Raw genomic sequence first — 27,417 nt, 5'->3', positions numbered from 1 at the left:
TTCTGAAAGTTAAGAAATCTTAGTTCATACCTGCTTTGTCTGATTCAGCAGTGTCCTGACAGTATATCACAGTATCACAATATCAGCAAACCTATTGGCAGTGCCACAGGTGCTCTTCTGGATCGTGACAGATACGGGCTTGTACCCATCAGGAAGGAGAAGTGATCTGAATCCAGATCATGGGTGAATGCCCTCTTTACTGGGCATTGGAGTGTGAGGGACAGATGAAAAAAATACCATCTGTTTCTGAAAAATGATCAGCCAACAATATGAGGAATTTAACCACATTCAAAGGCTGTGATAAGACTGATCCGTGACAGAGAGATGTCAATAAGATGAGGAGAGAAAACTTTTTCAAATACATTTGCATTGACCTAGTCAGTCTGGGTGTAGTAAATGTGAAAATGCTCCCATTTTTCATGGAGAGTGTAATTTGACTTCAATGAGTTTTCCCTGGGTGACTGTACAGAAGCTGAAAAACATCCAAGTTTACTGTCAGGACAGATTGTTTACTTGTAGCCTGAGTGCGTTTGGGAGGGAACCGCTGAGAAGTGTAAGCTTGCAATTCCACAGGAGGGAGAGAGGCAGCTCTAGAGCTGTAGCTGCACATTTGCACTTACAGCCTGCTAGTGAGAGAGCCCACTGAGTGCCTGCAGGGTTCCTTAACTCACATTTCATTATGCATGACCTTGCAAGCTCACAGATTAAGATTCACATCTATTATGATTTATATACTTGCAACTAGCAGCATCTCCATAGGCACTGAACTGTCACTTTGTTGAGAGTAGCTCTGCTTTCTCCTTCTAATTCTTCGCAGCCTCATGTTTAGATAGAAAAATACAGTTATGTAGCATCATTCGTTTTGTGAGAAGCCCTGCAATTTGATCAAAATTAAGAATAGTGTTTGTTTGCCATGACTAATTCTCTGTGTCATTGCTCTTCCAAAACGCTCTAGATTTAGCCAAAAGGCTATTTATTTTTATTGCTTAGTATTTTCTCTAAGCTTTAAACTCAATTTACTTCGTAATTAAAACAATACTTTCATTTTAAATAAATAACAAGGGTCTTGGCAAAGTGAGCATTTTGCTTTTGTGACTGAAAGTAATGTAACTTTTTATAATACACAAGATCTGGAGCTGAATACTAGAAACCTTTACTTTAAAGAAAGTTTCGGATGTGTCTTATTTAAAGTTTAAAGTGCAAAACTTAAAATTCAATACAAGTTTTAAAAGTTTATGTTAGAGAGTATGACAGTCTTTTCCCTCTTGTTTCTCTTTACTTTCTTTTGTGATTTTTTTCAGTGGCTCTATGCAAAATGTTCAGAATTTTCTCTTCATTTCTATATGAAAGACTGCAAGATTGTGTCATGCTGTGCATGATAAAACAAATTGTGCTTGAATCTTTACACAGTTTGCAAAGTCCACACTGATTATTAGTGGTGATGATTCGCCTGCGAATCCCAATGGAATCAATAGGAACTGCTAAATCTTTCAATGCCCAGAAAATATGTTCCAACATAAATAGTCCATGAGAAATGAAATAAGTGTTTCTTTCCTCCCTAAATCTCTGTTATAGTAATCAATATTTTTAATACTAGTAGATACTGTGCTCTTACATGATTTTTAAAGTTGGTAGTGTTCCTTTTAGCATAAGCTTTTACAGGAATTAAGATCACTTGGTGTGCTGCAGTAACTTCTTTTTATGTACTTTCTCTATTAGCTAGAGCAATATTTGTGCTAATTGGTCTTCTGATGATATTCACATACGGTATAGAACTGTACTTGAAACTGTGCTAGCGTGCTGATCAGTGTTAGAAGTGTTCTGTGCTGATATTAGAGCAGAGAAAAGACTTAATATGATTTGAATCATTGTTTTCCTGACATTTGTTATAAAGAATGTTGTTACTGAGTGTTTTAATTTATTTTTATTTTTATTTTCTTTATTGTTGCAGGCCACTTGCATCCAAACATAAGGTAAGAAGCTGTTTATGTGAACACTGCTTTGCCAAAGACTGTTCATAAATATATTTTTAATATTATTAGATATACTTTTTCCAGTGTAGTATAGAAAATGTTTGAAGCTTGAATGTCTCTGTTGCATTATTCCTGCCTAAGTCAAGAAATTATAGAAAATATTATTGTATTTTACAGCTAGTAGCTGCAGAAAATACCTGGGAAAGCAGTTGTTTCCTCCAGTTAATGGAATCAGAAAATTTAAAGGAAAGAGAAGCTGCATCTTTTAAATCAGGTATGTGTGTGTGTGTGTGTATATATATAAACGTATATTTGTTTTAAAGATATACTGTAAGTATGTATTCCTGTAAATACTGTGAAGATATTCCATCTGAAAGTACAGCTTTTTTGTTGGATTCCCACAGATTCATCCCTTTTTGAAAATTTTAGTTTTCATTTGCAACAATTTTAGGTAGTCATTGATCTTCAGAATTGTAATTAAAACAAGTCTACCCTCCATCATAAAAGTTACTTTTAAATGAGCATACGGAAACAAAATTGTGTTAAGCTAGATATAAGACACATAATTCATATGTATAAAATCTGTGGTTAACAATCCCATGATAAATACTTTGAGTTGTGGCCACTGGATATCATTAACAATATTAAGAACAATTTCTGTTAATTACATATGATGTAGTCTTGTTTTTCTGTAACAGCACAGAAAATTAGGTAGCTTTTGGGGGGAATCTTAAAGAGGAAAACATACTTCAGTTAATCTTTTTCACTGAAAATTTTTTAAGTTTTGTCATTTTCATTTTTCTCCTGCTTTGCTATTTGTTTGTTTGAATAATGTTTATTTGAATCATTGGGTTCTTATGAAATGTTTGCAAGTTAATGAATTGTTAAAATGCAGACAGAAAGATAAGTGGTAGACTACTTGGCTATGGTTTATTTTTCTTCTCTTTGGGCAAAAGTTTTCTTTCCTTAGCCATGTCCCAGTTGCCAAATAGTGGCTAGACTGAACACCTGTCTCGCAAAACATCTAGAATTTCTCGCAAGATGATGGCTGGCCTAGGTGACTTCCAGGGATCCCTTTCAACCTAGATTACCCTGTAACCATCTGTCAGCCAGAATGTTCAGGAGAATCAGGAGTTAATGAAGAAAGGGAATCACAGTTCTCTGCACAAGTACACTCTCCACATATTCATCCTCTTTTACTATGAGCTGTACAATGCCTCTTATCTATCTTTTGTTCTTGTAAAACAACTAACTAAAAGTAAAACATTAAAAATAAAAAAGCGTATTCTAAGACTCAGAAAGCAGATTAGAAGACCCTTATGTTCGTTAGTTTTAGATGGTTGAAAAAGTCCCATAAAAAATACTGACATTTAAAAATTTTTATTGTTTTAATTCCAAATTGGAACCAAAGCTTTCAGGAGGGCAGAAATTCTGAATATTTGGAAGTTCTGAGTTAAAGAGCATTTTCTATTTTCTATATATGTACTATATACTAGTACAACACCTAGACATTTTAAAATTACTGTGAGAATAAATCATGATGTAAAGATTTACACCAACCCTCGGGCCTTTTCCATAATGTAAATCTTGTCAAAATGCCATCAAAATCATTGGGTTTCTCTGAAATGTTTGAAAATTAATAAAGCTGTATCTTCCAATAGAAAGCTGTTCTGCTGAGAATTTTCAATACAAACATGAATATTTGAAGCCCAAATTAAATTAAATGCTTAAGGTGGGCAAAAGATGCTTTAAATGAAATTAGCAAGTTCTTGAGGAATGTAACTCTGGATAAGTTGAAAACAAGTCTGTAACTCTGGACTTGTATACATCACTTGGTGCTGTGCAAAACATATCCAAGCTGTGGATGAGTGATTCAGCTCAGGACTAGAAGCAATGTGACCATTTTGAGCTGTTTCACTATTTTGCCTGAGCTTATTAACCCCAGCAGAATTCTATGCTAATATTTAAACTAACTTGTTCAGCATCAACCCAGACGTTTGTTCATATGAGCCTTTTCATTGTGCCATGTAAACTTATTATGCTTATCTTCTGGGGTTTTTTTTCTCACATTGTGAAAAATGAGAAGTAAATATGTAAACAATTGTTTCTTCTCTTAGAAAAGTGTCTGCCAATCTGCAGGGAGAATTACTTAACTCATCTGATGATGCCTTACAGTAAGACAGGAAATGAAAATTTTCAGGTGGTTTGAAGACTGTCCTCCATGTAGATTTGTATGACCAAATTAAGATTTTATCTAGCTGTTAGCAATAGGAAGAAGTATTAGCTTATATGTAGGAGTATGTACTGTATAGCAGAGATTAGAGTACTGCTCTCTGGTAGCATCTTTCAAGTAAAATCACAGTTCTTTACTAATCTAAAACAAAAATAGCTGCATTTGCTTATTGCAGGTATAGCAGAATGCAGTTGGTGCCTCTGTAAGCAGTTCATCCTAAAAAGAATTCACTGTTCCTCTCTCCTGGGGATACTGTGGCCGGGAAACAGCTTTCAATTCCATCAAGGCCTCCGTAAGAGATTGGTTAAGATTGCTGGGAGAGTCACTGAACTAGTTTTCTGCCCTTCTGAGTGAGGATTTTGAAAGGTCTGTCCTACTGTACTTCCTCTCTGGCAGATTTTCTCCTAGAGCTTACCAACAGAGAGAACTGCGCCCTTAAATGTGTGTGTATATGTAAAAGGCGAGAATTCATACATACTGTGTACGTAAAATTCTTCAGCTTCTGACTGAAAGTTTTAATAGCCCTAGTGTTAACTAAAGATAACCAAATTCCTGTGTTCTATGAAGCTTTTCTAATGAAATGATGTATTTAATAAAGAACTTGGGAAAACTTTCTAGTGTTTACTCTAGCTCTATTTCCAAGCTAGGAAGAACTTACTTACTCCTTGTTTTCTTTTAGGTCATATGAGAATTGTTTTTAAATAGGAAGAGGGATGAGGATTTGTCAAGACAGTCTAGCAGAGAGGGTAATGACCTATGGCATTGTGCCAGTAGAGAGTTGTTTTGAAATAAAAGAATGAACAAATGGAAGCTACAGGTTTCTGTGATGAGCAGAAGCAAGTGATAATTTTATGATACCTCTGTTTGGAAAAAAAACTAAATTGCCTTAACTGCTTTTGCTACAAGAAAATTTTCACTAGACACTTTGTTACATCTGTGACAGATAAAAATTATTTCTGTCTTGGTGAGTACATCTTCACTTAATTTAGTAGGAAAAACATCTTTTTTATTTAAGTGTTCAAGTATTTGTGATTGCCCAAAGCAGGTGTTTTGAAGTAAGTACAAAGAAAATATTGAAAGCTGCCTAAAATTTGACATAGAAAGTAACCATGGTCTTTACATCTCACTTTCTTTACCTCTGTAGATGGATAGGATCTGCTAGGATCGTTTATTACTTTCTTAGGAATAGGACCTTGACCTCAACAGCCATCTTTCATAGTAAAGAATTTGATTTAATTTGTATCTCCATTTTATCTTTGATGTTGCTGTTAAAGCTGCCAACAAAGGTGCCTGTTGTAATGTGGATGTATCCTCTGGGAAAAAATGACAGATGGTAACAGAACCTTGTACCAACAGTCCAGCCTGTGTCTGAACTCATGACCTATACACGATGGGCTCAGTATCCCATTACAAATCCCTTGAGCTATGTAGTCATCTGTATCTAATTTTCAAAAAGTCCCTATCTCATACCCATTTCTTCTTTCATCATTTTACGTAAGTTAGGTTCCTGGTTCCCGTTCCATCTGTTAATGCTCTGGGTTATTTGGTATTTTTTTTTTTCCTGCATTTTGAAATGGCTGTGGTCTCTCTTTCCATTTCTAAGCCTATGTTTTCTAGTGAGGAAAACTACAATGCAAGCTATACTAGCTTGCATTTAATTACCTTTTAAAATGAGATAATTGAGAATTTAATAAAATTGTTTAATATAATGAATTAATGCAATTTTTTTTTTTAAGACAAGAGAATGTGACCCTGTTTCATATACCAAGTGAAATAAATTGCTGGGATTTAAAGTGATGTTTTAACAGATGAGAAAGGATAAGATTGACGTGAAGATACTCCGTCATTCTTGTGAGACATATACACTTAATAGGGACATTGATAGATCCCTTCATTAATCTATTCATAAGACCTTTCTGCTTTCAGCTGTGACTCAAAAATGCAAATGTTTGTTTTCTAGAGGTATGAATTTGTTGTTTTGGGTTATTGCTATTACTATAACTGTTGTCCTACTGTAACAAATCCTTATCTTAGTTCTTAATAAAATATGGACTAAAAGACAGTTTCTGTCATAGAAAGCTAACTTTGGTATTCTGATTTGAAATAGTGCCTTTCCCTCTTCATAAATCTAATGAGATGGGTTTGGCTCTGAGATTCTTATAATGGCTAATGCCTAATAATTTTACTGACAGCTTACACTAACCAGCTACTACTTTTTAAGCAGATCACATCAGTACTAAGTCAGTTCATATGCAGAACTGACAATGTAGATTCTATGTAGAATTCTCCTCATTTCTCTGAAAGGTGGGCTAAGGCAAAATGCTTTCCATGTGTATTGTAATTCTGAATACAGAAATAAGCTGAATCTAATTGCATTTTTTTAATATGTAAACTAACTTACGCATCCAAAAACCAATATCTTACTATGTGGTCTATTATGTAAAATTATTGTAACAATTTTTTTTTAGTATTAGCCAAACGAACTAGTTACCCACTTAAAAAGACCTGAATTCAGAATTTATTAAATTGGTGTGATTTCATCTTCTTTAAACCAGCTGCAGATAGCTGCCTGTGTGTTAGATACACTATCATCAAGACAGAGTTTTCTGTAATTAAGTGCATTTATCTGTCCTTCACGCAGCCATGAGATGCACTTAAATAAAATACGCTTTAGGAGGAATGTACCTGTTCAAGAAAACAGTTAAATACATGTTTTGCTTACCAAAGTGTATGTTTTTAGCCTGTCAGAACATAAGTGAACACATTGTATACATTGTAAACACATACTGTGCTGAGTCAGGAGGCACCTGTCAAGCTGCTTAGGTCTAACAAAACTTTAGTGTGACAGGAGCATAAAATACCTACCCTGTATAGGAGTGCATTTTAAAGCATTAGATTACAATGTTATCAAATCACAGTATGCTGCTTCTGCAGTCGGCTCATGCTTTCAGTCATATAAAGACACTGGTACTGTTTTCCTGTTGCGTTCAGGTACTGAGACTTTTCCTGGCGTAGGACCAAAGAAAGAAGATAAACAGCTGTGTGGTAGCTCTCCAGGTAAAAGCAGAAGGGAGAGACTGACAGAGGCAGGGAGTCTTCGGGTAGCTGCAGGAAAGGACCACATGGAGGAGCAGCACTGCAGTGCTGAATCAACATTGGAGCCACACACCCAGTCCACAGGGACAGTGGGCAGGCCTTCTTCGGGCTATTTATCGTCTGGGGATGCCGGTAAAGATAACAGTTTGCAGCTGAGAGAAAGACAGTTCTCTAAGGATGTGAGAAAAATAGAAGACGCAGCTGGGGAGCCTGGAGTGAAACTCTCCGCTGAGCCGATGGTAGATACTTCGGCTTTGACAGATGCTGATTTTATGCTTACTGATTTGGTTTCTACTGATGAAGATGTACAGGCTGATAGAAATCTGCTCAGATCAAAACAGGTTGCTGGCTCTTCAGAAACTGCTAGTGAACAGCCGGGAAACAGTGATTTAAACCAGCAGCAGAAACAGCTTGATAATGATGATGATGAAAAATCTCCACAGGACAGATCTGCATCAAACGTGTGCTCTGGAAGTGATAAAGTGTCTGAGCATGAGAGTACTGCCCATTCACGAGTATGCAAGGAAGTACAGAAAACAGCAGGACAGGAGGAGGAGAAGGTAAATAATGAAGAACAAGAAGAATTCTTCCTCAGATTTTTAAATGGTAACATAATAGACTCTGAAGAATCATTTGCAAACTTAGCAAACCAAGAGGACTTTGACACTGTTCCAGATATTTCACCTGATCGAGCATCTTACAGTTCACTGGAGGCTTTATCATTAGATGACAGCTTTTCCTCTCTTGATGAACTTGCAAGAAGGATAGAGATTGCTGAGGTAAGTACTGTGAATCCTGTAAAACCTGTCTTATTTATTTCACTTTTATCTCAGTTATATATTTTAGGGTATTGTCATCTTTAAAATATGCATTAAAATATGTAAATATTTCTTCATATAGCACTTTTAAAATACGAAAACAAATCTACGTATTTACTTGCTCTAAGCTAATTCAGAAAAAAGTTCCTGTTTGCCTTCCCTCTTGCTGAGGAGTGCTCTGTGCCTCTAAAAATCAGACTTTGCATGTTAGTATGAACCACTATAAGTGTGTGTGAGGATATATATATATATATATATATATATAAAAATTTCACAGAGATTTTTAGGAGAAGAGCTGAGAATTCCTAGTAACTTTAACATTATGTGAGAGATCTGCACAATGCAAGTGATTTAACATGTTCATTTTTGCTCAAGGAATAAAATTTGTTTTGCCCTGCCTATTTCCTCAGATAACAAAGGCGAGAGGAACTACATGTATAATAAGCTGTGTACCTGCATGTATGAGCCAATTTTTCCAAGTTTAGGCAATTTTGTTGTTCAGCCAAAAGTAAGAAAGAACTTCTAAGTTTGGATCCCCCTTCCTAATGTATTACTGATAGACCACAACAATGATAAGTGCTTCTAAAGCTAAAAATACGGAAGATCTATTGCTTTGGGACTTGTTTAGGAAGTGTGTGATGATAGCTTTGCTTTATTTGTCTTCTAGTTTTGGTGCATTTGCAGCCACGTGGCCTTAAAAGCTTTTCCTTTAAATGAAAAAAAGAGACTATTATGAAATGATGTGATTCAAAATGCTGGGTGAGGGGAGGACTTGTAACAAAGGTATCTTCTTAAGGCATCTTTATTTTTAATGCATTTAACAATACAATGTCCCTTGGAGATAAAGTATCATTACTTCTCTAAAAATGAGAAGCTAATGCACAGAGACCAAGAATCTGTGATCTCTCAGGGACTGCAGCCAAGGAAGGAACTAAATACTGGGGATCCATGCTTGATGCTATTACATCTTTGGCAAGATCTCAAGAGTGGTGGAGTATGTTGTTTTTTCTCCCCACCTAAACAACTTCCTGTTTCAGTTTCAAGATCAGGCACCGTGATCCACCCCTAAAACACTTTGTCTTTCTATGAGATGTCAGGAAGCATCCCATGTATCAGGATCCATCCCTCAGGATTAGATTTCTTTTGAGTCCTCTGGAAGTTCAGTATTTTAAGCTACAGGACAAAACTGTTTCAGGTAGGAAAATCCTAAATTAATCCTATAGAAACTATTTTTAAATTGTTGTGTTTGTGCCACCTACATTTTAGAGGATGGGGTATACATGCAACATATTTGTACTGTTAGAAAAATTATGTTTGTATTGGCCCAGTGATTGACAATGATGCTTTACCAGGAATGTAGTTTCATTTCTATTTTACTGTCCTATTTCTAGACGTGCAATAATGTGATGGCACAACTGAGTCTCTAAAGAGCGGGAAGAAGTACCCTGAGCCTTTCCATAGTGCTCTTTCTGGCCATATGAGGAGTAATCTTGGCTGAGGCTGGTGGGAGTCTTTTCCAGTCTTTCTTAGCAAGAAGCTTGAGTTGTGCAGGAGGCAGGGGGTTTAAATCAGGGAGAAGGGAAGAAGGCTTCACCTTGACACTTAAATTTATACAAACTAAAATTTGTAATATGCAGCATCTGGTGATGTTCTGCGATACCTGAAATTGCTAGGTGGAGCAGAGTGAGCTAAGGACAGCACAGGAGCTTGTGGTGTGGTTCATTACACATTATATTTTGTTTTCCCAATTTCCACCAGGAATTGAGTGTGTGCAGCACCTCTGAGAAATCACCACTTTTAGCTTGCTTTTGCTGATTTTGTTTTAGTGCTAAAATAAGATTCCATTAATGTTTCGACAAGTAGACTGATCTTTCCACCTGGCCATAACGTTTCTTTCTTTCTTGTTTTCCTGAAGCCTTTGAAGTTGCATTGCTTGGGCTGTGACTATTTAATAAAATTATTATGTTTCCATACAATAGCTTTGAAAGAAATACCTAGAAAATGCATTGGCAGCCACATGAACAACATGGAGTCCTTATGTAAAAGGTGCCAAGTGACAGTGAAAAACAAAATCAAGCCAACAAATATATGGATTATAAAGGCCAGTATAAATCAATGTGACTGTGATAAGACCTGTCTTGAAGGAAGTATTTACAAAATTACCACAAATTAATTAGAATGGAAGGGAGAAGCAAAGATTATTTTGAAATAGCATAGATATAACAGGATGGCAGGACAAAAGTTCATTAACATTCAGCAATTGAGATGTAATAGCAATGTATTGAAAATGGGGAAGGATAAGTACTTGTGTCCATGTATTTACAGTTAGGAGGTTTTGTTTGACCCCATATTGAGAACAGAGTCACCTTATGTAGTTCCCTATTTTAGATCCCTTATATCACTTGCTTTTAGTCTATCATTTACCATAATTAATTAAAGGCTGAAAATCCACTGAATCAGAATCAGACTCTGGCTTTAAAAATTACAAAACTGAAATAGTATTTCATATACTGTGCAATCACACACTGTGCAATCTTATACTAGATATTTCTTTACCAGCATAGACCATGCACAACAATGTGCAAATGATGACTTCTCTAAAATCATGGTGGTTATGTAGAGACTAAATTGATACAAATTGGTACAAAGCTCCTAACAAGAAGCTCTAAAGTGCAGTCAGCTGTTGGCAGCAACTGATTTAAGTATGTAACCTCTTCTTAGATCTCTTTGGTATGGTACCTGGGAAAATGAAGACGTGACACACCAGCAGTCAAACAAACCTTAATAAAGGCACAAACAAACCTTAATAAAGGGACATAACTAATGGGACTTCCTAGTCAGTCTGTATTTCACCTAATCATAGTGTAAGCAGGAGTGCTTTGAAGTATGAAGTAAAAGTTTACAACATAAATTTTGTATTTGAATGACAGGTTCTTAGGAAGACCGTCAAAATCTTAATGTTTTTACAAATATAAAATTATCTTTTGAGATTTCTTTCAGAAAGCAAAGATAATGAGACTGCCTACCACAGCACTGGGTAGTAACCATGGGGATAACATCGTTTGTACAGTGAGACTTGAAAAAGGGATTGAATATCTATTGACTGGCAGCTGATCTGGTAGCAGAAATGAAGCTTCCACTGAACTGTACTAAGTCTAGAGGCGATGCCCTGTGGAGATCCCTTGTTCTCTTGCATGATTTGGGTCCTGTGTTTTAAGTTTGCGAGAATTACGTTTTTTTACCTGAAATGCTTATGCAGTATCTTATGGGACCATGTCATGGAGCCCCAGTACTTGCATAGTAGGCATTTAACCACAAGAAGGGGTTAGTCTAATTATAGTATAACTACTGAATCTACTAAGTTAGCTCCTTTTCAAAGTTGAATTATTCACATGTCAAAGATATTACTGTAGCAAAAAGGTTTGTCCACTGCTCACAGCTTAACTCAAGGCAGTCTTGCTTTTTGTCAGTTTGTGGTATGCTTATGAATTAGTGCTTTAAAAAAATCTGGTATTGCTAGAAATAAAACTAGGCCAGTGCCAAGTAACTGCCTAATGAAAAAAGCCCACAGAAGAAAATACAAACAAATCTCTTCCTTGGATGGTTCTCTGCATTCAGACCAAAATACTTCATTCAATGTACTTTTCTTCCTAGATCTCAGTTTGCAGTGCTTCTGAGCTTTATTCTGTATGCTATGAATGATTCCAATAGTAAAAAAATCAAATCTGTTTTCTGTAAGAGTTCAAAGATTAGGACCATATTTTTAAAGTATTTTCTGTTGTGCTTATAAAAATAAATACCATATTTAGGTGGTCATATTTGAAGAAAATAAGGATAATGTAAGAAATTTTTGAATATTTTATTAACAAATAGTGTTTTAAACAAAGAGAAGAGGCAAGTAATCTCATTGGAACTTATTTTTTCTAATTTTGCAGGCAGCATGATAAACTTTTTTGATAAAGTGTAGAACTTTCCTGTGTGAAGCAGAATCACTTACTAGTGGTAAAAAGAGAAAAGCTGAAATATTTAAGAGATTGGATTAACCAGCAGTCACTGCTGCTTTTCTTTATGACTTGGTTAATGTGCCACTGTACACCTGTGTGCCATTTTCAATTCCTTTATGGTAATTATAAAAGCTCCAGTCAGATAATGTTTTGAAGGCCAGCAGAGCTGAGTGAGTAAGCTCAGTTATGTAGATGCTCCAACAGCATCTTTTGTTAATTATCTAACTTTGAATTTAAAAAAGTTCCATGTTTCAATAGCCTTCTTTTATGTAGTAGCTCTTTTATGTAACACAGTAGTTGCAGTGCTGCCTGGTGCAAGCCTACATTTTTCTTCCTGCAGTTCAAGCTGAGCAGAGGCTTGACTTATGGTTGTTTTAACCACAATTCTCTAGTTAAATTCCAATTTAAATAATTGGATTCTGCCTGTTTAAGTTCCTTCTGCCTCCTAAAAATTGTGATGCAAAACTTGTAGTCCAGCATGGCTGCTAAGGCTGCTAGGACAGTCTGTGTCCTGTTACTTTCCTTGGCAGTTTCATTAGTGGGAGATGGATCTAATCCAATCAATTTACATATTGCTTTGATATCTTCCTAAATGAAAGGTGCAGTAGAAAAATACGTTTACAATTGCTTTAACTGACTGAGATTTTATTTGTAGCAAGACAGACCCTGTTCTTATGTGATGATCTTAGGTACAGTAGTAACATTTTAATGACTGAATATAAGAAAAAAAATGTGATATTCACATGACAGAATTTTCGGTTGAGAATATGGTAGAGAAATGTAAATATTGATTTATTAAAAATTTCGTATGTTTGTATTTGCATTTTAATAATCAACTCTATCCTGAGTAGGAGACATAGCTCTGTAGGTGCCTGGCAGAACAAAACTAAAATCTGAATTACATGACTAGTGAATTCAAAGGCAGCAGAAATAGTCTAGGTTTGAATTGTGTATCATGCAAAGGAGATGTTCTTGTCAGAGAGAGTTTTAAAAGTATAATCTATGGCATTTGCTGGGTCGAGAGAATAACACTGGGCATATTGATTTTTATTACAAAATCAAAAGCCCTTGCTCCTCCATTTTAAGGGAAAGAGGACATTTAGTGTAGAGAAACTTGTGCTACGTGGATTCATTCTGTTCTGTATACATGCAGAAATAAATCCTGAAACGGAGTCACTGCAGGCTAGCAGGAAAAGTAAGCGAACCTCGCTGTGGCCAGACTTCCCTTTGCCTGCCTTTTACATAACTGCATTACTGAAACACTCATTTCCAGGCACAGCGGCCAGAGATGGCCCTCTGAGACAGACCTGGAAACCCAGTCGTTCAAAAACTGCTGAAAGCCAACAGGCAGAGTTGAACAAATGCTTACCGAATGGCCCCCCACATACTGATCCTCAGACAGGCTCATAAAAATGCCCTGCCAGCCCTGTGTGGCATTCCTGACAAGTACAATCCGAGGCACTCGTTAACGCGTGTCTGGTGGTGGCTAGCCTGTTGCGTGGGTGGTTCAGTAGGAAACATTGATCCTCTTTATAAAACCAATGGCGTACATAGAGGCCTAAAATAAACTACTTTTTCTAAGGACATAATTTGGAGCCCCTTCCATCTCCACACTCATAAGCAAATAAGTCAAATTATCTACTCCTACACAAACCCCCTTCATTGTCGTAATAAAGAAGTAAAAGCGTAAGTATTCATTTTCTACCTGGCCTGATAAATTTTCATGACAGTTCAGCAAGGGTAATTTAACATTACCAGTAGAAGCTTCACTCCAGTGCACTCCTCTGTTGTGATGAGAAGCTTGCAGACTATTATTTTTGATTCATTTGTGCCAAATAATAGTTGTCCTATATAGAATGACTTAATTTCTTTACATCATCTCCACACTTTCATTATATATGTTCTTCATTGCATTGTTTCATTAAATAAACCATTCAGGCTCTTGGGTAGATAATCAAAATATGAATGGAAAAGTAAATACCAAAAGGGGAAATGAATCAGAGATCAATTTTATCCTCTCAGTTGCATTTTTGGTAACAATGTTAGACTGCAGGCATATATCGTCAGTGACCAGCTCTGTGGGTTGTTCAGTGCAATTACTTGCCCAGTTGAAGGGTATAAAATACTGCCCTAATAGGAACATGCAAATTGAATTGCTACCTTTACCAGTGAAATCATTGCACACATCAAGTGACATAGCTGGTACAGTGCACATTGGATTGTGCTATCAGTTTTTCTGAGCTCAAAGCACCATCGCTCTGATTATAGCATGCATTGATGCATTATATAAGCTTACAGTGTGAAACAAGTCTAGGGGCATAAGTTCTAAAGTCACTTGCTTTCTATTTTTGTTTAACTCTGATCATTGCTATACAAACAAGCTGTTTTGCATGTTTTTGCGTAGTTTGATTAGATTGCAGGGCTGGAGTGTTACCTCTTTTCATTTGTGTGTTCCTATTTTAGCTTACTGTCTACCCTGGAGAATCAGTGGCAACACTGAAAAATTAATCTCACAATAAGTGTTTGATAGTCTGCACAGGATTATGTCTTCAGAGAGGCAGAAGCAATGTGTCACTGACCTCTTATTGCCCTCTGATGGTGGTATTTTTGAGTAGAACTCTCCTCACCACTGCCCCAGCTCACGCGATTTAATAATGTGAGCTTACAAGGGAACTGTTGCGATCAATACAAAGCAAGATCCAAAGAGTCAGTCTGTGTGTATTTATCTTTGAGGCTAATTAAGGACAAGTATTATCATCTTAGCCACCTACTAGACAGCAGAATGATACTGCAGTTGTCCTGCGTGTTAAGAAATATGTATATTCAAGATACAGTTTCGCAAGTACTACGATAGCACTTTTTTAAAGAAAAGTAGAATGGAAATCATTTTTCTGCTGTTTATCTTATTTCCTCCAAAATACATTGTTAAATAGATCTTAGGCCTGGACTTTTAACATCTGTTGTGCCACTCACCATTAAATGATTTTGATAATCTTTCCTGACAGATTGCTCCAGCAGAAGGTTTGGTATCTATACTAAAGAAGCGAGATGACAGGAAAGGGAAAACGATTGCTGAAGTCCAGCAAAGACAAACAAAGAGAAGAGTGCGATTCCAAGAAATGGAAGACACATTAGATCAAGGTATTTTAGAGCTATTAACTCATGGGATATGCTCTTGGGGTGCAACTGAAATTGACCTTTCTGCTCGCAAGAGCAAAGTGGACATTCAGTGTATGTACGTACTGTCTTGGCTTTTCAAAACTTAAGAAACAGATGCAGGTGACTGCTAGATTATTTTATATCTGATTTCGGTAACAAGGACACATAAGGATACAATAAGTACATTTCCATTTTAAAGCTTAGTTAGACTGAAGCCACAGGTTTTTTTCCTGTGACTGACTGATTTGTGACTGATGTCTGGTGGATGTCCTTTCATTAATGTTTTGTACTTAAAGGTGGGAGGTACAGGTTTTGTCTCTGAATCTAATCAGTGTAGGTAAAGAGGGATGCAAAAGAAATAGGTCTGCTATGTTTTGTCATAGAGAGCTTTCCAGGCCTTTCTACTAGAGTCTGGGATTGTAGAACTTCAAATTTTAACCTTGCTTTATAGTTAAATAGCCATGTGAATTTGCTAGCAGTTAAAGTATTGTTAAATTTGACTAAACACCTCAGGATCTTTTGAAAGGCTAAATAGACTCACATAAAATACTGTATATTATTTTGGTATGCTTTTACTTAGCATAGTCTATTGCTGTTACTACAGAAGATATAATAGTAGCTGCAGAAGTCATTCTGTCTTTAAGTAGGAGGGGCAGATGAAAAAGTTGTTTTCCACATAAGCCAAGAACTTTCTTTTCTTACTTTGAAGAAATTACTGCTTCTCATCATGTTGTCCTTCCAGACTAGATCTAAATCATATTTGCCAAGATCATATAAACCAAACAACGGAATCCCTACTGTATGTTTCATGATGAAGCAGTAACTTGCGGGTTTTTTACCCTTTAGAGTTGTAATTACTGCTAGTGGCATGCATAACCAGCTCTGGTTCTTCTCCCTGTGGGCTATCCCAGGAGACAGTTTGTCTCCATTTCCCCCCCCCCTTTCAGTGTTGAAGGTTGCTGGTTCACCCCCCGTTCCCTACCCTGAAAAAGAGATTTTGCAGGTGATTTGGGGACAGTGAGGGTAAGTCTTGGTAAGGGGGGAGTTTCCAAACATCCTAAATCAGTATAAGCTGTGATTGAGGTGATGCTGCTTCTCTGCTTGATTGAGGGCTTTTCTTAAGGCATTCTGGTTATGCTGAAATTAAAGGAAGTGCAGAAGTTTGATCTATAATGGGAGGTTTTTTCTCTCAGATTTGCTTGGTAGGATGTTTGGGGGCATATGCAAGAAGGGATCCTGCATATACCTGAAACTTTGAGGAAATCAAACCTGACCACTGAACGTGAACGAGAAGTATTCCAATTTACACATAAAGCATTTTCTGCTTTTTATGAAACAAAAGGGAACAAATAATTCCAAAGGAGTAAGACATACCTATCAGTATGTTTATTTTCTCCCTCTTCCACAAGACCTACAGTGGAGTCTTAAGAATTACCAAACTCTAGAATATGGAGACTTATAGGAATATCAGTTTTAATAAGTTTTGATTTCTATTGTTCCTTCAAATGAACAACATTTATTAATTATCCTATTTAGTAGACTGTCTGAGTTGTGCAATGGTCAGTGTCTCCTCTTATGATGATCCTGAGTAAAAGTGTATTGAGAGGTTGGGTGGGGAGAGGGAAAAATAATGCTATTGGCAGATTTAAACTGCTATAAATGATCATAGGGATGTTACCAGGGGATATTCTCTTGTAGGTATTGCTACATAATGTGGAAAAAATTATTAATAAAAGAAACGGGCAACACTTCTTAACAGAAATCAATCAATCCAGCAGTTAGAATGTTAAAGTAACATAAAAGCTGAGTACATTAGCTGCTTAGCTGCCTCCTTTGCAGTGAACATACTGTTTTCTGTCTGGAAGGAAATGGCCAAGTACTTGTTGACTTGTTATTATGAAATCCTCAGACTCTCTTAAAATGCAAATGTGAGTAAAAGAAACTGGAATCAAAGTATTACTTGTGGACTATACTAATATTGGAGATTAATGCTTTTCATTGTGGTTAATGTTGTCTCATTACTTTCCCTTTTTTGGGGGGTCTAACTGTTGTGCTTTGTATAATTTTTGCATGTAAATTGCTTGGAATAAAAACTAGTATTTGGTTCTGAATTAATACATTACCTATTTCAGCAGGGCCATGGGTAGAGTTTTTAGATACCATTGTAAAAATAATCATTCTATTTTTGACAGTGCATTTAATTCTTAAAACAAGTTTCTCAGAGTAAAGAATTCTCCATCATTTGTAATTTATAAATCAAGATGAGCTATAGCTATTTTAATGTGCTTATATATATTATATACAAATACATATATACACATACACACACACAGAATCACAGAATGGATGAGGTTGGAAATAACCTCTGGAGATCATCTAGTCCAACCCCCCCTGCTCAAGCAGAGTCACCTTGCACAAGATAGTGTCCAGGCAGGTTTTGAATATCTCCAGAGAAGGAGACTCCACAACCTCTCTGGACCTCCTCTGCCAGTGCTCTGTCACCCTCAGAGGAAAGAAGTTTTTCTTCATATTCAGGTGGAATTTCTTGTGTTTCAGTTCGTGCCTGTTGCCTCTTGTCCTGTCACTGGGCACCACTGAAAACAGTCTGGCCCCATCATCTTGGCATCCTCCCGTAAGGTATTTCCAGACATTGATGAGATGCCTTCTGAGTCTTCTCTTCTCCATGCGAAACAGGCCCAACTCCTACAGTCTTTCCTCATGATAGGGATGCTTTGGTCCCCTAATCATCTTCGTAGCCCTACGCTACACTCTCTGCAGTAGCTCCATGTCTCTTGTACTGGGGAGCCCAAAACTGGACACAGGACTCCAGATGAGGCCTCACCAGGGCTGAGGAGAGGGGCAGGATCACCTCCCTCGACCTGCTGGCAACACTCTTCCAAACGCACGAATGCAGCCCAGGATACCATTGGCCTTCTTGGTCACAAGGGCACTTTACTGGCTCATGGTTATTTTGTTGTCCACCAGCACTCCCATGTCCTGCTCTGCAGAGCTGCTCTCCACAAGGTCAGCCCCCAGCCTGTAACTGGTGCGTGGGGTTATTCCTCCCTAGGTGCAGGACTCTGCACTTGCCCTTCTTGAACCTCATGAGGTTCCTCTCCACCCAGCTCTCTACTCTGTCCAGGTCTCTCTGAATGGCAGCATAGCCTTCTGGTGGATCAGCCACTCCTCCCAGCTTGGTATCATTAGCAAACTTGCTGAGGAGGCACTCTGTCCCTTGCTCCAGGTCTTTGATGGATAAGTTGAACACGATTGGACCCCCAGTCGTGACACCGGGGGGACAACATTAGCTACAGGCCTCCAACCAGCCTCTGCGCCACTGATCATAACCCTCTGAGCTGTGCCATTCAGCCAGCTCTCAATCCACCTTACTGTGCACTCACCTAGCCCACACTTCCAGAGCTTGCCTAGGAGGAAGTTATGAGAGACAGTGTCAAAAGCCTTGGTGATGTCAAAGCCTTGCTTGAACTAGTGTAGGCAGCATCCACTGCTCTCCCCTCATGTACCCAGCCAGTCATTCCATCGTAGAAGGCTATCAGATTGGTGAAGCAGGATTTCCCCTTGTGAATCCATGGTGACAACTATTGATCACCTTCCTTTCCTCCACCTGCTTAGAGGTGACATTCAGGATGAGCTGTTCCATCACCTTTCCAGGGATGGATGTGAGCCTGTATTTTCCTGGAACCTCCTTCTCACCCTTTTTGAAGACTGGAGTGACACTGGCATTCTTCTAGTTCTCAGGCATCTTTCTTGTTCTCTGTGACCTTTCAAAGACGATGGAGAGTGGCCTAGCAGTAACATCTGCCAGCTCCCTCAGCGCTCGTGGGTGCATCCTGTCGGGGCCCTTGCATTTGTGGGTGTCAGATTTGCCTACATGATCTATAACGCGGTCCTCTTCGACCAAGGGAAAGTCTTCCTTTCTCCAGACTTCCCCTCTTGTCTCCAGGGCTTGGGACACCTCAGGGCTGGCATTAGTAGTAAAAATTGAAGCAAAGAAGGTGTGCAGTAACTCTCCCTTCTCTGTATCCTTCATCACCAGGGCACTCACCCCATTCAGCAGCGGGCCCACATTTTCCCTAGTCTTCCTTTTGCTACCAATGTATTTGAAGAAGGCCCTTCTTATTGTCCTTGACATCCCTTGCCAGATTTAATTCCAGATGGACCTTGTCACATCCCTGCATACTCTGACAACATTCCTATATCCCTCCCATGTGGTCTGTCCCTTTTCCCACATTCTGTGTACTTTCTTTTTCTGTTGAAGTTTTACCAGGAGCTTATTGCTCATCCAGGCAGGTCTTCCAACCCATTTGCTTGACTTCTTACTCATAGGGATTCACCGCTCTTGAGCTTGGAGGAAATGATATTTGAATATTAACCAGCTCTCTTGGCCCCCCTCCCTTCCTTCTAGGGCCCATAACCATGGGTTTCATCCAAGTGATTCCCTGAAGAGGCCAGAGTTTGCTCTCTTGAAGTCCAGGGTTGCCATCCTACTTACTGTCCTGCTTCCTCCATGCAGGATCCTGAACTCCTCCACCTCATGGTCACTGTAGCAAAGGCTGCCCCCAACCTTCACGTCTCCAACCAGTCCTTCTTTGTTTGTTAGTATGCACACTCACCTCAGTATGTATGTGTGTCAATATCATAAGTTTAGTTTAATTTAGGAACCAACAAACTTTTTTTCCATTGTACGATTCATGTTATTGTAGAAGGTCAGATTAGGTAGTTGAAACAACCAGATTTGATCCATAAAGATCGACAATGTATGTGATCTCTTTTTCAGGAGTAGCAGTGTTGGTGCCCACATTATGATTAAATTGCATGAAATAAATATTTATCATTTCTAGTTTGCTAATAAATTTTGAAACATTAAAATAGAGAATTTTTCTTTGTCATTTCTAGGAATTGTTTCTTGTAGGCAGTACATTCCATTAGTCAACAAACATTGTTTCCGGCTCCTACAATGTTATACCAAAATGCAATAATAGTTTTAAGCTTCAAACTGTAAATATGTCTGTATTTGTACATATAACACACACACACACGCATGCATACTCACATACCTCTCCCCCTCTAAAAGAATGTTATGATATCACTGTAATCCTTTCTTGCCCTTCTGCCAATCTTTACCTTTTCTTTTTCACTAACTATTCACATAAGTTGGATGGATATTTTGGAGGTAAAGATAGTAGGAGGTAAAGTGCCAAGTATCTTTAAAGTATTGTTTATGATACAAATATATATTATATACAGTCACCTCCTAAGGTGCCAAACTTTGTATATTCCTAATGTGGGCATGAGTTTCCTAGTGCGTCAGAACTATTTTACAATCAGAAACCCCTGAGATTACCCAAGTTCTTTTTTGCAGCCCTGCAAGCTGTAACCAGAAGATGCTATCTAGTTGCAGTAGTCTGTAATGATTGAGGCACTCGAGTGCTCTTGAGTCATTTCAGACAGAACTCTGTTTTTTCCTTCCTCAGAGTGTTTTTATTAAAATTTGCTAAGAATTGTTAGATTGCAAGGATATGTGATGCTGTACTGTTGTGCCATAATATCATTTTAACTAATGCCAAGTTTTTATCTCTAATACTGGAGTAGTTTCATTATACTTCAGTAGAGTCTGTTTGAGAAACTAAGCTGAATTTTAACTCTTAATAAATTATTCAATGTGTAAAGGCCAGGGTAGACTTATGTTCTGCTTTTTGTGTAAACAACCATAGCCAGGTTATTATTTTTGATTTTGTCTGGGATACAGGCAGCACCCATAAGAGTAAATACTGTAAACAGTAAAATTGTGGTGGTGAAATTATTCTAATTCTGTAAAACTTTTATTTAAAAATACAAATCTAACCTTCTCACTCCAGCAGTTAAATATTCCTGCGCAAATCTCTGTAATTAACATAAGAATTATGTTAATGAATGTGTTTCACATGTAATTAACATGTGAAAAGCAACACATTATTTCTGCGAAAGAACAGTTTTTTGACCAGTGAAGTAAACATATCAAAACATTGAGAGAAGTTTCATTTTTTTAAGGACAAAGTTGTATACATTTTGGTTACTGGTAGCAATGTTCAGTGGTAGATTTCTGGCAAATGGCTGCCTTTAACCATGATAAAGGGAGCTGCGGCTTCTTTATGTGCCTGTCATCAGCGAAAGCTTACTGGCTTGCACAATTACGCTGATACAGCGTGAAGTGACCCTCAGTAAATGTGATTACAGACAAATACCAGTAGAAGAGTGCTCTTGCTCCTGTATGTAAGTGTGCATTTGGTTTAACTTTTGGCAACTATGAAGGAGTTTTAAGCAACTGAAAAAAAAACAGATGTCTTGAAAGAATTAAGAACATCTGCATGGACCACTCTACCTGCCTAACTGGCCAAATGTTTTGGTGAAACAAGCCCTGAACTGAAAACTCATGACTGGAGTTTAAGATCTCTATTATTTAAATTAAAAGAACTTCAGAAAAGTATTTCTGGATACAGACAATAGTACTTTCTACATTCTGTGACTGTTTGTACCAGCCAATAAATGGTATTAATAGAGGTCTTCAGCACTTGAAAGTATATAAAGTGTCTCTCAAGCACTGAAAGGAAAATCCATTCACTGCCCAAGAGGGAGCTCATCACATCTTCTTCCTGAAAATATTTAGAAACAATTTATATTTTAAATACAATTTTAGTGAGAGTTTCTTAAGTGAAATTTGTTGGATAGTCTACAGATTTAGTAATTCAGAAGGAAAGGGTTTTTTTATTTTTTAAATCAGCCTTTTAAAGTGTTGAATTTTTCTTCTTGTATCCTTCTCTTTCTCCTCGTCCTGATGTAGGATGAAAGAAGTTCAGAAGTCTTTTTTCTTAGAGCCTCTTCATTCTGACAGAAAATGTAGATGTGTTTATGCAGGCAAACAAGTTACCAAGGATAAATGAAGTTGTGAGGATGCAGCACATTGTTGCTCTTACCTTGGAATAAACAATCATGCAAGGAGTTGCCACAATACAACTGATACATATAGAAAAAACCTTCACAGTAGTCTACCCTGGAGAGTTTGCCTCTATTCTTACAATGAAAATATAGGAGTAAACACAAACTGTTCACTCCAGTGCATTTAGTGGCAATAGGAACAAACAAACAATGTTGCCATTTGTTTTATTTTTGAAGCTTTAATTTCATTTCAAGTATTTCCATGAGAGGAGGCTTTGGCTGTGCTGACATTCTCAAATTTAAGTTTATTGTGCTCTATTATAGTATGACTCCACAGGTGAAATCAACAAGGAAAAGTGAACAGGTTGCAGAAGTGAAGCTATGTAGTTAGATTTAAAAGGCTGATTTGTTTCTGCGTAGGTAGAGACACGTACAATTCTTGGTATGTATTCTTGTTGCTTTGACATGTTGAGCATCAGTAGGCGAGTCTACCGCCTGACTAATTTTTGGACAAAACTCATCTCAGATTTCCTCAGACACATTCATATTGTTTTGTATATGATCCTTTTTCACCTTTTCTGCTCTTACATTTACAGATGAAGTAGCTGGTGGCTCCTGTATTTTGCTGATCCTGCTGTGCATAGCAACTGTTTTCCTTAGCGTTGGAGGAACTGCATTGTACTGCAGCTTTGGTGACATGGAATCCCCTGTGTGTACTGATTTTGCAGCCAACGTGGACTTCTATTATACCCAGATATTGCAGCGTATGGAAGAACTTAAACACTGGATAGTCTTCTCATAGTTGAAATGAGTGGAGACAGCACACTAAGAGCTCACCAATGATTACTGGAGAGGGTAGAAAGAAAAAGTGATTTCAAGTTCTCTGTAACACTTGCCACCTTCAACTGATGTATATTTGATGATGTACTTTTACTTAGTAATCAAGAAAAATTCTAGTTTAGCAACCAGGTGGTGAAATGTTCACATCTTAAGCTGTAGCAGTGTCATATGGGAGAGTAAAAAGTCATTCTCTTCACCTTTTTGAGATTAGGCAAACATCTTTTCAACATTTTGAGCAAGTGAAGAAGAAAGAAGAAAATTAACTGTCTTCTATCTGCTCTCCCATTGCCACACATTGTGCAAGCAATCTCTGGAAGCTTAGTAAAAGGACAGCTTTGATTTATAGCTGTTTGTGCAAAGGTGTTGCCTCCAGCTATCATGCAATAAGTCTGTGTTTTATGAAAACATTATTTTTCTTCTAAGTCTTACTATTTTTCTCCATTTTAATTCTCCTGGTGAGCCGTGTAATAATTTGGGTGGAGTGAGAAGAGTGCAGCTCTTCTGTGAGCCCTCATTCTGTGATAAACAGGCTGACTATGTATCTTATAACTTATGGTGAATATCATGAGTGGGATAAATCTGCTGGCAGATTTCACTAAATTTCCTGGAACTTTATTCACAGTATTGTGTGAGCTGTTTTAGAAATAGAAGGTTAAAAAGGAAAATCATTGGTCTCACTGAGCACAGAAACAAGAGTAAGATATTTAGCAAATTATTCATATTAATAGTAAAGTGGCTTTTGCCAGTTTAAAAGCACCTGGAAGTAGGTGTCAGGCTAACTGGGTTTTCTTTCCAGCTATGTCACTGACTTGCAGTTATCACTTTGTGCCTCGGTTTCTCCTCTGTAAATGGGGAATAATGATCCTTGCCTTTGTCTGTGAATATTTATTGAAATTGGGAGTCATGTCTGATTCTCTTACATCCCAGATGAGTGCACAAGATCACTGGACTATGTGGTTGCAGTTTCTCTTAATGAGTGATTACCGAAGTAAAGTGGGACTGATCCAACAGAAGAAATTCAGAGTCTCACTTCAGATGCACAGTAGGCTGATAGTCCAGGGCACTCGTTCTTGCAGACAAAGCACATTTGCATCTATTTGCCCCTTCAGTTTTGACACCTGTATTGTAAAATCTGTTCTCTCTTTTTCTATCTGCTATACAAACAAATTTAGATCAGTAAAAAGAATCATTTTAAATGGGTATTTTTATCATGTGGTGCTCAGCCCTTCCTGTGTTGTGGAATATGAGAGAAACACTGACATGACTATTAAAGTCAGAATCAGATACACAGGCCTTTGGCCCATGTTGTGGTCAAGATGTGGCAACTGTTCTTGCACAAATAATGACCTCGCCTTGCTGAAGGTGTTAGTATGAAATGATTCCTTTACACCTCAGGAAACAGCAGTTTGAGGGGTGCACTTCACTCCACTCAGTGATTTCCTGCTTTCTAACATTGTATGACGCAGTATGTTCAGATTTAGAATATTATTTTGTAAAATATTATGAAGTGAAATCCTCAAGATATTGCTCAGAATTATAAACATTAAATGATCATGCTTTCTGGCATTTGCAAGCAAATCGTCCCTCTAGTGAGCTTGATTGTTCCTAATGCACTGTTACACTTAACGGGTTTTTAAAGTTAAAATCACTTTTTCTAGAATAAATTGCATGTGTGAGTTCTCTCCTTTGTTTTCCAGCAGAGGCTATTTATACCATAGGGAGCCTCATTTGCAGCTTTATATTATAACTAGCAGTTTTTAAATGCCCAAATTAATGAAAACTTTTACTTTCAAAATGAAACATTAGTTTCAGTAACAGAAGTTTGGTATATTTTTTGTCTGTTGCTATCAGAGTGTTATAATGCTGGGCTAATATAAAGGAAAAGGGAAAAGGCACTTTTGTATCTCTAAGTGTTACTGACTGGTTCAGTTTATTACTTGGTAAGTCTGGGTTTATTTATTTAGTTTTTATTTTAAAGATTTTTTTTTTCTTTTTTGTTAATTTACTCAAGAGTAATGAAAAAGCATGATTTCAGTTAAAATATGTATTTATGACTGTGCAGTTAGAATATATTTTGGGTTTCTGCAGCTTTGCATTGAGCATTTCAGGATATCATGTTTATCCTAAAACAGCAACTGTTGATTTCAGCTTAAAAATACTCTTTATTTTTTGTGCACTTCATCACCAAAAAGATCAAGAGATATAGATAAAACTATTTATGCAGAAGTATATCAAATATGAAGATCAAGGACCTTCTACTTCTAGGTTCATTTTATTAAAACTATTTAAAAATAATTATTTTATTTGAAACTGTAAAGCTATTAAAAGTCAAAATAATTTTTAATAAGCAGTTCAGTTTAAAGTCTGTGGTCCGAATCTTGTGCTGTGGTATGTCAGCTTTGTGCTATATTCCCAGTGCGAAGAATCACTAATATCAGCAGAACTGTCTACAAGAAGATCATGAAGAGATAGGGCACTGCTTTTGCCAGCACATACTTGATGAAAAATGAGCCACTAGGTGTTCCACGTAACTCAGCTACCTTCCACTTGTGCTGACGCCTGGAGCATCTCTCCAGCCTTCCCAGCTTATGCCAAGGTACCACACCTGCAAAGTCTCTCAGGATTTGAGGGAGCAGAAAGGGCACGTATGCACAGGCTGCCCAGCTCCTGGTCTCAGCTGTTCACTCCTCACTTGTAACCAAGTACTTGAATCTGGATGTAACTTCCGTTTGCGTTCCCTTATAGAAGGGTACTGACGGTACTAATTCTTGCTCCATGTGACAAGTCTGTCAGGACAATGGTTTGCATGATCTGTAGTACATTATCAAACTTGTGGTTACCAGCATAACCAAATTTGCTCTGCCTTGAACTCCAAATGGTGTGCGGGTCGGCCTGACAGGGCTTTCCTCTATGTTATGTTCTCTTCTGTTAGTGACATTGCTCCCATCTGTGTGACCTGAGTGCTTGCGATCTTACAATGAGGTAAATCCAAGCTAAAAGAAAGAGTTAATTTGAACAGTAATTCCTCTTTCTGAGTATTTTGTTGTAAAATAATGATGAGCAACAGCTAAGACTTGTAGGTAGGAAGCAGTCAGAGGAACAAGGATTTGCCCTCGCTTTTTTTTGCATTTTACTGCCCTTTGTGTGTAACAGTTTTCATTTATTCTGTTCTCTTCCCTGCAATTGTTTCTATGGGTTTTCTACTTGGCAGTAGGGGGAAAATATTATGCCGTTATAAAACCATTTGTCGTTTCTAGGAAAATTCAGGGAATGGTTCAGTACTTAACAGTAGCTAAAACTCATTCCATATAATATGACTGCATTTCAAGTTGATAGTGCACTTTCAAAGAAGAAAGCTGTAGCCAGTTAATCAGCTGCAGCATTCCAGTAGAAGCCCCCACCTTCCAGTTTATTCTCTGAGCCTTAGATATATTAGAGTGGTTCTCCTAGTAGAGCAAAACCAACAAGATTCTTGCTGTAGATTCAGCATAAGCAGCCAAAAAAGAGCTTTCTGATGGCATAATTGCACTCCTTCCCAAACAGCGTAACTAGAGCAAGAAAAGCACTCTGCCATAGCATAGCCATGCTGTGCCACAGGCTTGTTTTCTAAACAATGTCAGTAGGAAGGTGTGTTTTCTGCAGCCCAGGTATGTCAGCAGAAGTTTGTACTATAGACACAAACACTAGACTGTTTAAAACACTCTGTGTTTAAAAGTTTTTTCCAGTACCTTTGTTTTCATACTTGGAGGAAAACATGTACTCTGGTCATAAACAGTGGGAAGTAGTCTAACCAAAAGGGAGACTTTTTTTTTTAGGGCTTTCTGGGAGTAAAGGACAAGCTTGAAATACCAAGCAAGCAGAGTAGATTGGAATTTTGAATTCTTATGTGATTGAGTACTAGTCCACTCAATGACCAAAAGGGTTGTTTATACTCCTAAGGAAACATGGTTGCCTAATTTGTACCATAATGTAAAACCAAGACCATCTGAAAGGAATAATAGCTATTTGTAACAAATTTAGCTTCCTTTAGCAAAAGGAGTAATAATTGTATTTGAAACCGTCACCCAAGCTTGTAATTTGAATTCTGTAGCAAAAAAATAAAATAAAAAGTGTCCCAAAGAAAATATATGATCCTTTTTGGGTACTGTGATTTCTAAATGTATGAAAAAACTGACAGGATATTCTGTAAAATTCAAGTAAACAAGCAATATCTCCACTGAGAATTTTGTGATTGAACTCAAAACAGAGTGGTAAATGAGGATAATTTGCATGAGGTTTGGTTTGTTTTTAATATAAGCTTCTTGGATTCTTTGATTGGTTTGTCTTTGTTTTAATAGCTAATGGAAAAACCATAGAGC

The 27,417-nt window shown here is 37.4% G+C and overlaps 1 protein-coding gene across 1 annotated transcript in view; it reads left to right on the top strand.

The window, feature by feature from the left end:
* Positions 1–27,185, top strand: part of CNST (consortin, connexin sorting protein) — a 60,757-nt gene extending 33,572 nt beyond the window's left edge. The window contains exons 8-12 of the mRNA XM_085300586.1: positions 1,952–1,973; positions 2,151–2,247; positions 7,198–8,081; positions 15,130–15,265; positions 22,816–27,185. Coding sequence (XP_085156712.1) covers positions 1,952–1,973; positions 2,151–2,247; positions 7,198–8,081; positions 15,130–15,265; positions 22,816–23,021 — 1,345 coding nt within the window. The 3' untranslated portion in view covers positions 23,022–27,185. The remainder of the gene's footprint in view (positions 1–1,951; positions 1,974–2,150; positions 2,248–7,197; positions 8,082–15,129; positions 15,266–22,815) is intronic.
* The last annotated feature ends 232 nt before the right edge of the window (positions 27,186–27,417 follow it).

This window comes from Rhea americana, unplaced genomic scaffold, assembly GCF_003343005.1.
Source record: "Rhea americana isolate MKP2758 unplaced genomic scaffold, rheAme1 scaffold_166, whole genome shotgun sequence".
NCBI classification, from domain to species: Eukaryota; Metazoa; Chordata; class Aves; order Rheiformes; family Rheidae; genus Rhea; species Rhea americana.
The sequence above is the reverse complement of the archived record's forward strand: the minus strand, read 5'-3'. Positions and strand labels throughout refer to the sequence as shown.